The 18258-nt window shown below is 47.1% G+C and overlaps 1 protein-coding gene across 1 annotated transcript; it reads right to left on the bottom strand.

Annotated features, from left to right (window-relative positions):
- Positions 1-1096: 1096 nt before the first annotated feature.
- LOC138354798 (retinitis pigmentosa 1-like 1 protein) lies at positions 1097-6390 on the bottom strand. Its single transcript, XM_069309292.1, has 2 exons — positions 6382-6390; positions 1097-1654 (listed from the first exon to the last, which is right to left on the bottom strand). Exons 1-2 carry the CDS (start codon positions 6388-6390, stop codon positions 1097-1099), a joined length of 567 nt encoding a protein of 188 aa, XP_069165393.1.
- Between the last annotated feature and the right edge of the window lie 11868 nt (positions 6391-18258).

The following is an 18258-nucleotide window of genomic DNA, read 5'->3' as shown; positions in this document are numbered from 1 at the left end:
GAGGTGTGAGGGGTGAGATATTAGGTAGGGTGACGGTTTGGGGAGGTGTGAGGGGTGAGATATGAGATAGGGTGAGGGTAGGGGAGGTGTGAGGGGTGGGATATGAGGTAGGGTGAGGGGTAGGGGGTGTGTGAGGGGTAGGGGGTGTGAGGGGTGAGATATGAGGTAAGGTGAGGGTAGCGGAGGTGTGAGGGGTGAGATATTAGGTAGGGTGAGGGGTAGGGGGTGTGTGGGGTGAGATATTAGGTAGGGTGAGGGTAGGGGTGTGTGAGGGGTGAGATATGAGATAGGGTGAGGGTAGGGGAGGTGTGAGGGTTGAGATATGAGGTAGGGTGAGGGGTAGGGGGGATGAGGAGTGAGATATGAGGTAGCGTGAGGGTAGGAGAGGTGTGAGTGTTCTTCTTCTACCCTCACCTGCACCACCCATTTATCTACCAGTACATTCCCCACTATCTCATCTACCTGCGTCTACATTCCCCCTTTATATCTACCAGTATTAGCCTCATACATATATCGGAGTGCAGTGACTTCATATTCTGTCCACCAACATGAATTTCTTTCCTTTGTATATTATTTCTATTGTATCTACTTCACTATTTTAGCTGTAGACATCTACCAGAATATTGTATGTAACCCATCATGCATCTGTAGACATTTACCTGAATACTGCATCTACCTGCATCTACCTCATATGTGAAGACATTGGATTAATTATTCTACCTTCTGGGATGTGTACAACTGTTGCATCATTAGTCGTCTATTTGACTATATGTATCTACCAGCATCTACCTCACCCTCGTATCAGTAAGCATCTACCTCAGCCTCGTATCTGTAGACATCTACCTCAGTATCTGTAGACATCTACCTCAGCCTCGTATCTGTAGGCATCTACCTCAGTCTCGTATCTGTAGGCATCTACCTCAGTCTCGTATCTGTAGACGTCTACCTCAGCGTCGTATCTGTAAGCATCTACCTCAGCCTCGTATCTGTAGGCATCTACCTCAGCCTCGTATCTGTAGGCATCTACCTCAGCCTCGTATCTGTAGACATCTACCTCAGCCTCGTATCTGTAGACATCTACTTCAGCCTCGTATCTCTAGGCATCTACCTCAGCCTCGTATCTGTAGGCATCTACCTCAGCCTCGTATCTGTAGGCATCTACCTCATCCTCGTATCTGTAGGCATCTATCTCAGCCTCGTATCTGTAGGCATCTGCCTCATCCTCGTATCTGTAGGCATCTACCTCAGCCTCGTATCTGTAGGCATCTACCTCATCCTCGTATCTGTAGACATCTCCCTCAGCCTCGTATCTGTAGACATCTACCTCAGCCTCGTATCTGTAGGCATCTACCTCAGCCTCGTATCTGTAGACATCTACCTCAGCCTCGTATGTGTAGGCATCTACCTCAGCCTCGTATCTGTAGATATCTACCTCATCCTCGTATCTGTAGACATCTCCCTCAGCCTCGTATCTGTCGACATCTACCTCAGCCTTGTATCTGTAGGCATCTACCTCAGCCTTGTATCTGTAGACATCTACCTCAGCCTTGTATCTGTAGACATCTACCTCAGCCTTGTATATGTTGGCATCTACCTCAGCTTCGTATCTGTAGACATCTACCTCAGTCTCGTATATCTTGGCATGAACTAACTTCTACGTAAATCCTGACCGTAATTACTTCCCAGCAAATATTTATTTGTAAATAAAAGCAAATGAGGACTCAATTCCCAATACTGATATGCGACTGGGATCAATATCAGTAGGAGTGTAATGCGAGGCTGGAGCGAGAACAGGATGTCAGTGTTAGTCGATCACAGTGACTTCATGTGTGTGTGTGTGTGTGTGTGTGTGTGTGTGTGTGTGTGTGTGTGTGTGTGTGTGTGTGTGTGTGTGTGTGTGTGTGTGTGTGTGTGTGTGTGTGTGTGTGTGTGTGTGTGTGTGTGTGTGTGTGTGTGTGTGTGTGTGTGTGTGTGTGTGTGTGTGTGTGTGTGGCTACTGAAGTCTGTGAGGACAGATTTAATCATTTAATAATAATTTATACTTGTTATATAAGTGTTGTAATTAAGGGGAGTCATAATGAGTTTCAATTACTCAGGAAGGGAGCGCGGGGAGGGGTTGGGGGGGGGGGGTGCGGGGAGGGGTGGAGGGTAGTTATATTACATTCTGGTATGGCATCATTTGGGAGCTAAAATTATTATTACAAAACGTGTAAGAGAGTTGCTCTAATGTTAATCATTTGGGTAACCAAAATTCACTGCATAATTAATTACAAAAGTTGCAAAAGTGGCTTTAAATGGTGATAATTATTTGCTCTCGGTTATATAGTAATTAATATTTAAAATATTACAAGTGTTTAAATAAGATGGAGAAAATGGATCACTTGCGAAAGTGCTACATTACAAAAGGTTCCATTAAATTAGTATTAAAACTGTTATTGATTTGTATACCAAACTAGCTGTACCCGGCCACGCGTTGCTGTGGCTCAGCAACGCACACGCGTTGCTGAGCCACAGCAACCTTCCCCTGTCCCCCAGTCCTCCTCACCATTCCCCCCTCCCTCGTACCCTCGTCCTCCCTTACATTTCCCCTTCCCCCATCCCTTTGTCCTCCCCACCATCACCCACTCCACCGTCCCCTCGTCCTCCCTTTCATTCCCTCCCTCCTCTGTCCCCTCGTCCTCCCCACCATCTCCCACTCTCCTGTTCCAGTGTCCTCCCCACCATTCTCCATTCCCTTGTCTCCTCGTCCCCACCATACCCAACTCCCCCGTCCCCCCTCCTCCTCCACACCATCCCCCACTCCCTTGTTCCCTCATCCTCCCCACCATTCCCCACTCCCTCGTCCGATGTATTCCCAAATGATGTAATGTTCCCATCATAAAATTGGGAACATCAAATGATCTGATGTTTCAATCACTGAAATATAAGAAAAATAGTTAAAAAAACGAAATGAAAAACAATGAAAAAAATATAAACTCACGAAATAAACAGTATGGTAAACACCACAGCTAAATTCCAACGCAATATAACACAAAATAGGAAATCAAAATGAAAATAAATCGAAAACTATGAAAATTCAATTTATCAATTAAATCGGTAACATTGAAATGGCTTCGTAACATATTTGGTATAATGCATGTTGCTCTTACGTGCAACAGATGGCACTGTTTCTTAAAAAAAAAAAATTACCCATCAAAGGAGTGGCACCTATACTTTTACTTACGAAATGAACGGTTTGGTAAACAACGCAGCTCAATTCCAATGAAATGTCACACAAAATAATTAAATCAAAATGAAAATAAATCAAAACCTATGAAAATTCAGTTTGTCAATGCAGCTAGGAAATATTGAAATGGAATCTTAACACATTTAGTATAGCGTGTGTTGATATTATGTGCAACAGATGGCGCTGTTTTAAAAAAAAATGCATGTTTTTACCTGTCACAGATGCAGCATCTATATAGTCGGTATGTAAAAACATGCACATATTCGAATGGAACGTTGTGTCAAAATTTGAAAGCAATTGGTTGAAAATTTTCGGAGATTACAGCGTGAGTTGCTCTTACGTCCGAGATGGCAGCTGTTTTTTTTTTTTTTTAAGCTTTTTCCTATCACAGGTGAGGAATGTATGTAGTAGGTATACAAAAACACGCACCTATTCGAATGCAATGTTGTGTCAAAATTTCAAAGCAATCAAGAAAGAGGATTCGATGATTTTCCTCACATGAAAAACACAGTTTAAAAAAAAAAAAGTTTCTTTTCCATCACAGACGTGACATCTAAATAGTATATTGTGACGATAATCTCTTTCAAGAGAGATTGAGCCTGCTCTTCTCTACATGAAGTTACGTTTATTATTCAAGATTAAGATGCTACCTTCAAGATACGTCTCCCAGTACCACAAAACGTTTTGACCAGGAGGCAAAATGCATCCAAGACTCACCCCCCTACTCCACTCCCTCCACGCCGGCTCGTCATCAACAAAGGTTGTGGTACACTGTGGTAGTGCCAAAGGTGTGGTACACTGTGGTAGTGCCAAGGGTGTGGTACACTGTGGAAGTACCAAGGATGTGGTACACTGTGGTAGTGCCAAGGGTGTGGTACACTGTGGTAGTGCCAAGGGTGTACCACAGTGTACCACAACCTTGCCACTACCACAATGTACCACAACCTTGCCACTACCACAATGTACCATAACCTTGCCACTACCACAGTGTACCACAACCTTGTACCACACCCTTGGCACTACCACAGTGTACCACACCCTTGGCACTACCACAGTGTACCACAACCTTGCCACTACCACAGTGTACCACAACCTTGCCACTACCACAGTGTACCACAACCTTGGCACTACCACAGTGTACCACAACCTTGTCACTACCACAGTGTACCACAACCTTGCCACTACCACAGTGTACCACAACCTTGTACCACAACCTTGGCACTACCACAGAGTACCACAACCTTGCCACTACCACAGTGTACCACAACCTTGGCACTACCACAGTGTACCACATCCTTGGCACTACCACAGAGTACCACACCCTTGGCACTACCACAATGTACCACAACCTTGGTACTTCCACAGTGTACCACAACCTTGGCACTACCACAGTGTACCACAACCTTGGCACTACCACAGTGTACCACAATCTTGGCACTACCACAACCTTGGCACTACCACAGTGTACCACAATCTTGGCACTACCACAACCTTGGCACTACCACAGTGTACCACAACCTTGGCACTACCACAGTGTACCACAACCTTGGCACTACCACAGTGTACCACAACCTTGGCACTACCACAGTGTACCACAACCTTGGCACTACCACAGTGTACCACAACCTTGGTACTTCCACAGTGTACCACACCTTTGGCACTACCACAGTGTACCACAACCTTGGCACTACCACAGTGTACCACAATCTTGGCACTACCACAACCTTGGCACTACCACAGTGTACCACAACCTTGGTACTACCACAGTGTACCACACCTTTGGCACTACCACAGTGTACCACAACCTTGGCACTACCACAGTGTACCACAACCTTGGCACTACCACAGTGTACCACAACCTTGGCACTACCACAGTGTACCACAACCTTGGCACTACCACAGTGTACCACAACCTTGGCACTACCACAGTGTACCACAACCTTGGCACTACCACAGTGTACCACACCCTTGGCACTACCACAATGTACCACACCCTTGGCACTACCACAATGTACCACAACCTTGTGGTACATTGTGGTACTGTGAAATATATCACAGGAGCGCAGGAAATATATCACAGGAGCGCAGGAAAAATATCACAGGATCGCTGGAAATATATCACAGGAGCGCAGGAAAAATATCACAGGAGCGCTGGAAATATATCACAGGAGCGCTGGAAATATATCACAAAATATATTACTCCTATCTTGAGGTTATATTGAGATGATTTCGTGGCTTTTTTAGTGTCCCCGCGGCCCGGTCCTCGACCAGGCCTCCACCCCCAGGAAGCAGCCCGTGACAGCTGACTAACACCCAGGTACCTATTTTACTGCTAGGTAACAGGGGCATAGGGTGAAAGAAACTCTGCCCATTGTTTCTTGCCGGCACCTGGGATCTAACCCAGGACCACAGGATCACAAGTCCAGCGTGCTGTCCGCTCGGCCGACCGGCTCCCTAGCTACTCCTAGCTAAACCTTTTGATAACTTATGTTGAAAATATTTGTTGTAGTGATGTTTACCTTTATTCACTGTTGTGGGGAAATTAAACAAAAGAATTGTCATTTATTCTTTGGCTTTAAGAGGATAAGAAGATGATCCTTCTCAGCTTGGAAGGCTCTCAAGCGTCGCTCACACAGTAAATGGATAACTATTATATTGTGTTAAATATTTCGCACTGCAAAGTTCCTCTCAGTGGCGGACCACTTACACACCAGTGGTAGACCTCCCCCACTGTCCCTGTCTCCCCTCTTCCCTCTCTCCTAGGTATTATATACCACTTTGGGTGAGGCTAGCCCTTACGTCTGGTCTATAACCCTAGCCCTCTGGTCTAGCCATAAACATCTGGTCTAGACCTAAACATCTGGTCTAGCCCTAACCATCTGGTCTAGTCCAAATCATCTGGTCTAACAATAATCATATGGTCTAGCACTAACCATCTGGTTTAGCCCTAACCATCTGGTCTAGCACTAACCATCTGGTCTAGTCCTAACCATCTGGTCTAGCCCAAACCATCTGGTCTAACCATAACCATCTGGTCTAACCATAACAATCTGGTCTAGCACTAACCATCTGGTCTAACCATAACCATCTGGTCTAGCACTAACCATCTGATCTAGCACTAACCATCTGGTCTAGAACTAACCATCTGGTCTAACCATAACCATCTGGGCTAGCCCTAACCATCTGGTCTAGCCCTAAACATCTGGTCTAGCCCTAACCATCTGGTCTAGCACTAACCATCTGGTCTAGCACTAACCATCTGGTCTAGCACTAACCATCTGGTCTAGCACTAACCATCTGGTCTAGAACTAACCATCTGGTCTAACCCTAACCATCTGGTCTAACCCTAACCATCTGGTCTAACCCTAACCATCTGGTCTAGCCCCAACCATCTGGTCTAGCACTAACCATCTGGTCTAGCCCTAACCATCTGGTCTAGCCCTAACCATCTGGTATAGCCCTAATTATGTGGTCTAGCCCTAACCATCTGGTCTAGCACTAACCATCTGGTCTAGCACTAACCATCTGGTCTAGCACTAACCATCTGGTCTAGCACTAACCATCTGGTCTAGCACTAACCATCTGGTCTACCCATAACCATCTGGTATAGCACTAACCATCTGGTCTAGCACTAACCATCTGGTCTACCCATATCCATCTGGTCTAGCCCTAACCATCTGGTCTAACCATAACCATCTGGTCTAGCACTAACCATCTGGTCTAGCCCTAACCATCTGTTCTAGCACTAACAATCTGGTCTAACCATAACCATCTGGTCTAGAACTAACCATCTGGTCTAACTATAACTATCTGGTCTAGCACTAACCATCTGGTCTAGCCCTAACCATCTGGTCTAGCACTAACTATCTGGTCTAACCCTAACCATCTGGTCTAGCACTAACCATCTGGTCTAACCCTAACCATCTGGTCTAGCCTTAACCATCTGGTCTAGCCCTAACCATCTGGTCTAGCCCTAACCATCTGGTCTAGCACTAACCATCTGGTCTAACCCTAACCATCTGGTCTAACCCAAACCATCTGGTCTAACCCTAACCATCAAGGCTAGAAGTATCCATCTGGTATAGCACTAACCATCTGGTCTAGCACTAACCATCTGGTCTAGCACTAACCATCTGGTCTAACCCTAACCATCTGGTCTAGCCCTAACCATCTGGTCTAACCCTAACCATCTAATCTAACCCAAACCATCTGGTCTAATCAAAACCATCTGGTCTAACCCTAACCATCAGGGCTAGAAGTATCCATCTGGTATAGCACTAACCATCATGGGACACACTATGTGACAGAAATCTTAATCTTAAAATACAGATTGTTGGAGTTACCCGGCATGTCCCGGGTCTGTTCGTATCCCATATGTCCATCCATCTATCTGTCCATCTATCCTTCCATCTATCTATGTATCTATCCAACCATCTGTCTACCCTATCATCCATCAATTCTTGTATCCACCAGTCTTTCTATTTATCCATTTATTCACTTATTGTCCATCTATCCGTATACCTAACTATCCTTCCCCTCCATCTACATCTCTATCCATCAGTCTATTCATCTACCCATCAATCTATTCTTCTATCCATCAATCCATTCATCTCCCCATCAATCAATGAATTCATATACCCATCTATCCATCCATTTATTCATGCATCTGCCCATCTCGCTATCTATCCATCCATGTATCTACCCACCTATCCACCCACATATATATATTCAAGTATCTTTCTATCTATCTACCATCATCAATACATCCATCTATCCACCAACTGAGCTGCACATCCCACTGTCGAAGGAGGTGGGAGGAAAAATACAAAGTACACCCCTGTGTGATAGGCAGTGGAGAGAGGAGAAGGAGAGGAACAAAAGAGCAAGGAAAGTAGAGAGAGCGAGGATCAGAGGAACATTAGAGACGCACTAAAGAGAGCCAGAGTGAGAGAGACACTCTCTCTCTCCACTAGAGTCAGGAGAGAGAGAGTAAAAGAGAGCAGTAGAAGCTGAGGACCAACCAACACTCACACTCATATAAGGAGAACACCAACAGTAAGAGACCACGTGATTAGGCTAGAGAGACCAGGGAAAAGTCTCACAGAAAACGACAAGGTGGTGTGTGTGTGTGGGGAAGTAAACAAAAGATTTCAGGTGGTCTTTACAATGGAACCAACGTAGAGACCAGAGTCGAGTGATGAAAGACCAGAGGAAACACTGGATAACATGGTAGTCACAGTGGGAGAGGTTAAAAATACCTGAAGGAAACAGATGCAATAAAATCAATTGATCCAGACTTAATATCACCATTACTACTAAAGAAAGCTGCAGAGGTGCTGTGTCACCCACTAACTGATATTTTTAATAAAACACTCAAAACAGGAATTCTTCCATAATTATGGGAAAGAGGCAAACATAGTGCCAATATTCCTGACAGGGAAGAGACAGGAGGCAGTAAACTACAGACCAGCGTCACTGACTGACAGGGAAGAGACAGGAGGCAGTAAACTACAGACCAGCGTCACTGACTGACAGGGAAGAGACAGGAGGCAGTAAACTACAGACCAGCGTCACTGACTGACAGGGAAGAGACAGGAGGCAGTAAACTACAGACCAGCGTCACTGACTGACAGGGAAGAGACAGGAGGCAGTAAACTACAGACCAGCGTCACTGACTGACAGGGAAGAGACAGGAGGCAGTAAACTACAGACCAGCGTCACTGACAACTATTCCACTTAAAGTGCTCGAGAAAGTAATCAGAAGGAGAATACCGGAGCATCTTGAGACGGTAAACTTTGTAACATAACGTCAGCCTGGATTTAGGAAAGAAAAAGTCATGGCTGACAAACTAAATCGAGTTATATGAAGAAATTAATAGATTATGACTGGAAAAATATGGCTAGATAGATTGCATTTTCCTAGACTGTCAAAAGGCATTTGATACTGTACCGCATGAAAGGATGGTGTACAACATGGAGAAGCAGGCTGGGATACTTGGGAAGACAGTAACCTAAGTAAAGGAATACCTGGAGGACAGAAAACAAAGAGCCACAGAGAGCGGCGAGGTCTCAAGCTCTTTACGAGGGAGTGAGTTCGTACATGTCAATGTTTACGGATAAGGTCAACATTATGAAGAATATATAATAGAAGGAAGACTGTATAATGTTACAGTAAGACTTTCACAAACTCCAAGAGGGACAATCAAATGGTTGCTGGAGTTCAGTCATAATAAGTGTAAGGTAATAAAGATGGAGAAGAGAGAAAGAAGATTAGAACGTCACTAAACATTAGAACGTCACTAAGAAACGAAAATCAAGAAGCAGACAAAGCAATATACACATCTGTTGTCAGACCAGTACTGGATTATGCAGCACCGGCCTGGAATGGCTAGGTGCTGCATATTCACAATTATGACCTTGTAAAACATTAATTTAAAATTTTAAAAGTGGAGAGGTTTGCTACTAGATTAGTGCCAGAGCTCAGGGGGGGGGGGGGGGTTAAGTTATGGGGAGAGTCTTGAAGAACTGGACCTCACGACCTCGGAGGACAAAATAGAGGAGATATGATAATAACGTACAAAATACTGATGGGAATAGACAAAGTGGACTCTTTAAGTTGAGACAAAGTAGGACAAGGGAACACAAGTGGAGCTGGAAACGCAAATGTAAATAAAAAAAAATATGCAAAAGTGGAAGAGATGTAAGGAAATATTCGTACCCTGTACTGGAGGTCAACAAGTGGCATACACTGAGAGAAGAGGTTGTGGAAGCCACCTCCACCCACAACTTTAAGGTCAGGTTCAACAGAGAAATTGAACGTTAAGAAAGTGAAGATTTAACGCCCCAGGAACAACACGGGGAGAAGGCGGGGTACAAGAGCTGGTCCTCGCACCCCCGTAGTCACTGATAGGTTGGTTCACACATTGACAATATGCCCCTCTCCTCCTTATATCTTTATTATTGATTCTCTCTCTCCCTTTATCATGATTCCTCTCTCCCTCCCTTTATCATGTTCCCTCTCTCCCTCCCTTTATCATGTTCCCTCTCTCCCTCCCTTTATCATGATCCCTCTCTCCCTTCCTTTATCATGATCCCTCTCTCCCTTCCTTTATCATGTTCCCTCTCTCCTTCCCTTTATCATATTTTCTCCCTCCCTTTATCATGATCCCTCTCTCCCTTCCTTTATCATGATCCCTCTCTCCCTCCCTTTATGATATTCCCTCCCTCCCTCCCTTTATCATGATCCCTCTCTCCCTTCCTTTATCATGATCCCTCTCTCCCTTCCTTTATCATGATCCCTCTCTCCCTTCCTTTATGATATTCCCTCCCTCCCCCCCTTTATCATATTTTCTCCCTCCCTTTATCATATTCCCTCCCTCCCTTCCTTTATCATGTTCCTTCCCTCCCTCCCTTTATCATATTCCCTCCTTTCCTCCCTTTATCATGTTCCCTCACTTCTTCCCTTTATCATATTCCCTCTCTCCTTCCCTCCCTTTATCATGTTTCCTCTCTTCCTCCCTTTATCATATTCCCTCTCTCCCTCCCTTTGTCATATTCCCTCCCTCCCTTTTATCATGTATCCTCTCTTCCTCCCTTTATCATATTCCCTCCCTCCCTTCCTTTCTTATATTCCCTCCCCTCCTCCCTTTATCATGTTTCCTCCCTCCTTCCCTCCCTTTATCATGTTTCCTCTCTTCCTCCCTTTATCATATTCCCTCTCTCCCTCCCTTTATCACATTCCTTCCCTCCCTCCTTCCCTTTATCATATTCCCTCCCTCCCTCCTTCCCTTTATCATATTCCCTCCCTCTCTCCCTTTATCATATTCCCTCCCTCCCTCCCTCCCTTTATCATATTCCCTCCCTCCCTCCTTTTATCATATTCCCTCCCTCCCTCCCTTTATCATGTTCCCTACCTCCCTCCCTTTATCATGTACCTTCTCTCCTTCCCTTTATCATTTTCCCTCTCTCCCTCCTTCCCTTTATTCTGTTCACTCCCTCCCTCCCTTCCTCCCTTTATCATGTTCCCTCCCTCCCTCCCTCCCTTTATCATGTTCCTCCCTCCTTCCCTTTATCATGTTCCTTCTCTTTTTCCCTTTATCATTTTCCCTCCCACCCTTTATCATGTTCCCTCCCTCCCTCCCTTTATCGTGTTCCCTCCCTCCTTCCCTTTATCATGTTCCCTCCCTTCATCATGTTCCCTCCCTCCCTTTATCGTGTTGCCTACTTCCCTCCCTCCCTTTATCATGTTCCCTCCCTCCCTCCCTTTATCATGTTCCCTCCCTCCCTCCCTTTATCATGTTCCTTCTCTCCTTCCCTTTATCATGTTCCCTCCCTCCCTTCATCATGTTGCCTACCTCCCTCCCTCCCTTTATCATATTCCCTCCCTCCCTCCCTTTATCATGTTCCCTCCCTCCCTTCCTCCCCTTATCATGTTCCCTCCCTCCCTCCCTTTATCATGTTCCCTCCCTCCTTTCCTCCCTCCCTTTATCATGTTCCCTACTTCCCTCCCTTTATCATGTTATTTATCATGTTCCCTCCCTCCCTCCCTTTATCATGTTCCCTCCCTCCTTCCTCCCCTTTATCATGTTCCCTCCCTCCCTCCCTTTATCATGTTCCCTCCTTCCCTCCATTTATCATGTTCCCTCCCTCCTTCCCTTTATCATGTTCCCTCCCTCCTTCCCTTTATCATGTTCCCTCCCTCCTTCCCTCGCTATATCATGTTCCCTCCCTCCTTCCCTCCCTTTATCATGTTCCCTCCCTCCTTCCCTCCCTTTACCATGTTCCCTCCCTCCTTCCCTTCCTTTATCATGTTCCCTCCCTACCTCCCTCCCTTTATCATGTTCCCTCCCTCCCTCCCTTTATAATGTTCCCTCCCTCCTTCCCTCCCTTTATCATGTTCCCTCCCTCCCTCCCTTTATCATGTTCCCTCCCTCCCTCCCTTTATCATGTTCCATCCAATCCTCCCTTTATCATATTCCCTCCCTCTCTCCCTCCCTCTCTTTATCATGTTCCCTCCCTTCTTCCCTCCCTTTATCATGTTCCCTCCCTCCCTCCCTCTATTTATCATGTTCCCTCCCTCCTTCCCTCCCTTTATCATGTTCCCTCCCTCCCTCTCTATATCATGTTCCCTCCCTCCTTCCCTCCCTTTATCATGTTCCCTCCCTCCCTACCTCCCTCCCTTTATCATGTTCCCTACCTCCCTCCCTTTATCATGTTCCCTCCAATCCTCCCTTTATCATATTCCCTCCCTCCCTCTCTTTATCATGTTCCCTCCCTTCTTCCCTCCCTTTATCATGTTCCCTCCCTCCCTCCCTCTCTTTATCATGTTCACTCCCTCCTTCCCTCCCTTTATCATGTTCCCTCCCTCCCTCCCTTTATCATGTTCCCTCCCTCCTTCCTTCCCTTTATCATGTTCCCTCCCTCCTTCCCTCCCTTTATCATGTTCCCTCCCTCCTTCCCTTTATCATGTTCTCTCCCTCCTTCCCTCCATTTATCATGTTCCCTACCTCCCTCCCTTTATCATGTTCCCTCCCTCCTTCCTTCCCTTTATCATGTTCCCTCCCTCCTTCCCTCCCTTTATCATGTTCTCTCCCTCCTTCCCTCCCTTTATCATGTTCCCTCCCTCCTTCCCTTCCTTTATCATGTTCCCTCCCTACCTCCCTCCCTTTATCATGTTCCCTCCCTCCCTCCCTTTATAATGTTCCCTCCCTCCTTCCCTCCCTTTACCATGTTCCCTCCCTCCCTCCCTTTATCATGTTCCCTCCCTCCTTCCTTCCCTTTATAATGTTCCCTCCCTACCTCCCTCCCTTTATCATGTTCCCTCCCTCCTTCCCTTTATCATGTTCCCTCCCTCCTTCCCTCCCTTTATCATGTTCCCTCCCTCCTTCCCTCCCTTTATCATGTTCCCCTCCCTTTATCATGTTCCCTCCCTCCTTCCCTTCCTTTATCATGTTCCCTCCCTACCTCCCTCCCTTTATTATGTTCCCTCCCTCCCTCCCTTTATAATGTTCCCTCCCTCCTTCCCTCCCTTTACCATGTTCCCTCCCTCCCTCCCTTTATCATGTTCCCTCCCTCCTTCCTTCCCTTTATAATGTTACCTCCCTACCTCCCTCCCTTTATCATGTTCCCTCCCTCCTTCCCTCCCTTTACCATGTTCCCTCCCTCCCTCCCTTTACCATGTTCCCTCCCTCCTTCCTTCCCTTTATAATGTTACCTCCCTACCTCCCTCCCTTTATCATGTTCCCTCCCTCCTTCCCTGCCTTTATCATATGTCAGGTGTTTCCCTCCAGTGTTTAATGTCTTGTGTCTGCTTCACTCTCTTACATTGTTCTTTATTCCTAGTTGTTCTTGTGTTCTCATTCATCATCTTCATTGTGTTCTTTTTGTACTCCTTTTCTTTTAATTATTATGTTCTCACTCCTTCCTTATCTATCATTCATTCATTCATTTCCTTCCTTACTTTATTTTCCTTTCTCTCTCTGTTCTCATTTCCTTTCTTTTTCCTCCATTCCATTTCTTCCTCTTCACTTCCATGTTTTCCTCTCCCCTTCCTTCACTGGTCCGGCCCAACACTTGGGCTGGACGGTAGAGCGACGGTCTCGCTCCATACAGGTCGGCGTTCAATCCCCGACTGTCCAAGTGGTTGGGCATCATTCTCAGTAACCTTAACCTGATCCCTTACATGTGCTATATAGTCGTATGGCTTGGCGCTTCTCCTGATAGTTCCCTTCCCTCCTTCACTAGCCTCCTTCACTCTTCTCTTATTCCCAACTCTCTCCTCTGGTGACTCCTCCTGTTCTTCCTCTCTCTGGCCATCTCTTCCTCTCTGCTATCTCCTACCCCTTCATCTCTTCTCGCCTTTATTCTTCTTCCTTCCTCTCATCCCATTCTCTCTCTTCTCTTCTTCCTTCTTCTCTCTCTCTCTCTCTCTCTCTCTCTCTCTCTCTCTCTCTCTCTCTCTCTCTCTCTCTCTCTCTCTCTCTCTCTCTCTCTCTCTCTCTCTCTCTCTCTCTCTCTCTCTCTCTCTCCCTCACCCTTCCCAAGTCTCTCTACGTAGAGAAGCTTGCAGTGTGAGGGAAGCTTGAGCTGCGGACCACCTCTGGGAAGCCCACTCTCAGACAAGAGAAGTCACACCAAGCTATTCATCGTGTATTCATGACGCCCATATTCATGCAGGGTATTTCTGTCTATCTGACAGTTGAGTCTTCCCAGAGGCTCTTGCTTCGTCCCTTGGGGAAGGATGGAGTCTATTCCTCTCAATTCGCTGGTGAGTATTCACACTATTCAATAATTATCTGTTGTTGTGATACTGGCGTTCATTATAACATTTCTCCACCTGCACGGACTCATCCCCAGCCATACCAACACTTAGGACGGTCCAATGTTGCATGTGTTGAATTACAATATATATACAGTACGTGGCAATGTAGAGGATCAGCCGCAGTGATCTCAGCACACTGGCAAGATAACAATATCTCTGTCAATGGGCCCGACAATGTAGAGGATCAGCAGCAGTGATCTCAACACACTGGCAAGATAACAATATCTCTGTCAATGGGCCCGACAATGTAGAGGATCAGCAGCAGTGATCTCAACACACTGGCAAGATAACAATATCTCTGTCAATGGGCCCGACAATGTATAAACAACAAAGCTCTACGAAGGATTACATCGTTTGTACACAACTCTGACTCTCACCAGATATATCCTGACACATTACACTGATATTACCGGCAGACACAAAGATGATACATTGTTAGAGAGAGCGGAGGAAGTACACCCAAACACCCACCTCCAGCTCTCAGCAGCCGGGCAACACTGAGGAATACTTCCAGCTCTCAGCAGGTGGGCAACACTGAGGAACACTTCCAGCTCTCAGCAGCCGGGCAACACTGAGGAATACTTCCAGCTCTCAGCAGCCGGATGCCGAGCGTTGAGGACTTGACGCCAGATGCCGAGCGTTGATGACTTGACGCCAGATGCCGAGCGTTGAGGACTTGACGCCAGATGCCGAGCGTTGAGGACTTGACGCCAGATGCCGAGCGTTGAGGACTTGACGCCAGATGCCGAGTGTTGAGTACTTGACGCCAGATGCCGAGCGTTGATGACTTGACGCCAGATGCCGAGCGTTGATGACTTGACGCCAGATGCCGAGCGTTGAGGACTTGACGCCAGATGCCGAGCGTTGAGGACTTGACGCCAGATGCCGAGCGTTGATGACTTGACGCCAGATGCCGAGCGTTGATGACTTGACGCCAGATGCCGAGCGTTGAGTACTTGACGCCAGATGCCGAGCGTTGAGGACCTGACGCCAGATGCCGAGCGTTGAGGACTTGATGCCAGATACCGAACGTTGAGGACCTGACACCCCATTCCGAGCGTTGATGACTTGACGCCAGATGCCGAGCGTTGAGGACTTGATGCCAGATACCGAACGAGAAGGACCTGACGCCACATGCTGAGCGTTGAGGACTTGACGCCCCATGCCGAGCGTTGAGGACTTGACGCCAGATGCCGAGCGTTGAGGACTTGATGCCAGATGCCGAGCGTTGAGGACTTGATGCCAGATGCCGAGCGTTGAGGACTTGATGCCAGATACCGAACGTTGAGGACCTGACGCCACATGCCGAGCGTTGAGTACTTGACGCCAGATGCCGAGCGTTGAGGACTTGATGCCAGATACCGAACGTTGAGGACCTGACGCCCCATGCCGAGCGTTGAGGACTTGACGCCCCATGCCGAGCGTTGAGTACTTGACGCCCCATGCCGAGCGTTGAGGACTTGACGCCCCATGCCGATCGTTGAGGACTTGACGCCAGATACCGAACGTTTAGGACCTGACGCCCCATGCCGAGCATTGAGTACTTGACGCCCCATGCCGAGCGTTGAGGACTTGATGACAGATGCCGATCGTTGAGGACTTGACGCCAGATGCCGAGCGATGAGTACTTGACGCCAGATGACCGAGCGTTGAGGACTTGACGCCAGATGCCGAGCGTTGAGGACTTGACGCCAGATGCCGAGCGTTGAGGACTTGACGCCAGATGACCGAGCGTTGAGGACTTGACGCCCCATGCCGAGCGTTGAGGACTTGATGCCAGATGCCGAGCGTTGAGGACTTGACGCCACATGCCGAGCGTTGAGGACTTGATGCCAGATGCCGAGCGTTGAGGACTTGATGCCAGATACCGAACGTTGAGGACTTGACGCCAGATGCCGAGCGTTGAGGACCTGACGCCACATGCCGAGCGTTGAGGACATGACGCTAGATGCCGAGCGTTAAGGACTTGACGCTAGATGCCGAGCGTTGAGGACTTGATGACAGATGCCGAGCGTTGAGGACTTGACGCCAGATGCCGAGCGTTGAGGACTTGATGACAGATGCCGAGCGTTGAGGACTTGACGCCAGATGCCGAGCGTTGAGGACTTGAAGCCAGATGCCGAGCGTTGAGGACTTGATGACAGATGCCGAGCGTTGAGGACTTGACGCCAGATGCCGAGCGTTGAGGACTTGACGCCAGATGCCGAGCGTTGAGGACTTGATGACAGATGCCGAGCGTTGAGTACTTGACGCCAGATGACCGAGCGTTGAGGACTTGACGCCAGATGCCGAGCGTTGAGGACTTGACGCCAGATGCCGAGCGTTGAGGACATGATGCCAGATGCCGAGCGTTGAGGACTTGATGACAGATGCCGAGCGTTGAGGACTGGACGCTAGATGCCGAGCGTTGAGGACTTGATGACAGATGCCGAGCGTTGAGGACTTGACGCTAGATGCCGAGCGTTGAGGACTTGATGACAGATGCCGAGCGTTGAGGACTTGATGACAGATGCCGAGCGTTGAGGACTGGACGCCAGTTGCCGAGCGTTGAGGACTTGACGCCAGATGCCGAGCGTTGAGGACATGATGCCAGTTGCCGAGCGTTGAGGACTTGATGACAGATGCCGAGCATTGAGGACTGGACGCCAGATGCCGAGCGTTGAGGACTTGACGCCAGATGCCGAGCGTTGAGGACTTGACGCCAGATGTCGGAAAATCCGACACCATTTAACAATAATATCATACAGACAGATAAGAGCTGTGTTGTATAAACAAGTTACCCATAGAAAACGTAACTTGTAGTGGAATTACCGTCTATAGAAAACGGGATATCATCACCACATACTATTATAATTCACCAGCTATTCTGCTGGGAATTGTTCTTAAATACATTAGTCTTTGGACTTTACCATCATAAAACATCTTATATAAATTAACTTAATTATCAATATTAAAGTAGAGTAAATGTGACCCTTCTATCACTTTCTGACATGTGGACAATGTAAGCCAGGCGTCAGAGGGAGGAAGGAGGGCAGCCATTGTTGTGTCACCTCCGAGACGTGTGGAGCAAATTTGGCTCCTATCATATCTGGACAATGTCGGCCAGGCGTCAGTAGTATGGAGTGTTAGTTGCAGCCATTGTTGAGACTAGACCAGAGGCTCACACGGGAGCAAATTCGGCTCCTGTTAAATTTACTTGGACGTAGTGTTATGGAAACTAAAAGTGTACCATTATCAACACGCTGTCTACAAATTCAAGTTAAGTGTTCTTTCCGAAACCCATTATCTATCATTAGTGGCCATTAATGTCAGGATATAGGGTGGCCTGGTTAGATCACGAAATCGCCTCAAACTAAAGGTAATTAAGCCAGGTCTTCAATGTTCCATGTACAGTATTTTCTCTGATATAGCTTGTCATATATAGGTATCTGGCTTTACAGCTAGCGCCCTTTTGACAGGTCAAGACGAGGAAGCAAGATTTTGTGCACCAGTTACTGGGGGATGGAAGCTACCTCAAAGAGGATAATTTGTTGTCTACACCCTAGTTATACCTGGTGGACTAACCTGCTGTACTATAAGATAAGGAACCTCTTCAATGTATGTAGTTAATTCTGTAGTTTGATTGGCTGCATATATATTAATTTAATAACCCCCCCTAATGTGTAGAGGATCGATTTGTGAGATTGAGATTATTGCAGAAATACAGTCCACT

This window comes from Procambarus clarkii, chromosome 64 (assembly GCF_040958095.1).
Source record: "Procambarus clarkii isolate CNS0578487 chromosome 64, FALCON_Pclarkii_2.0, whole genome shotgun sequence".
Classification (NCBI taxonomy): domain Eukaryota; kingdom Metazoa; phylum Arthropoda; class Malacostraca; order Decapoda; family Cambaridae; genus Procambarus; species Procambarus clarkii.
Note: the sequence above shows the minus strand (reverse complement) of the source record. Positions and strands in the feature narration are given on the sequence as shown.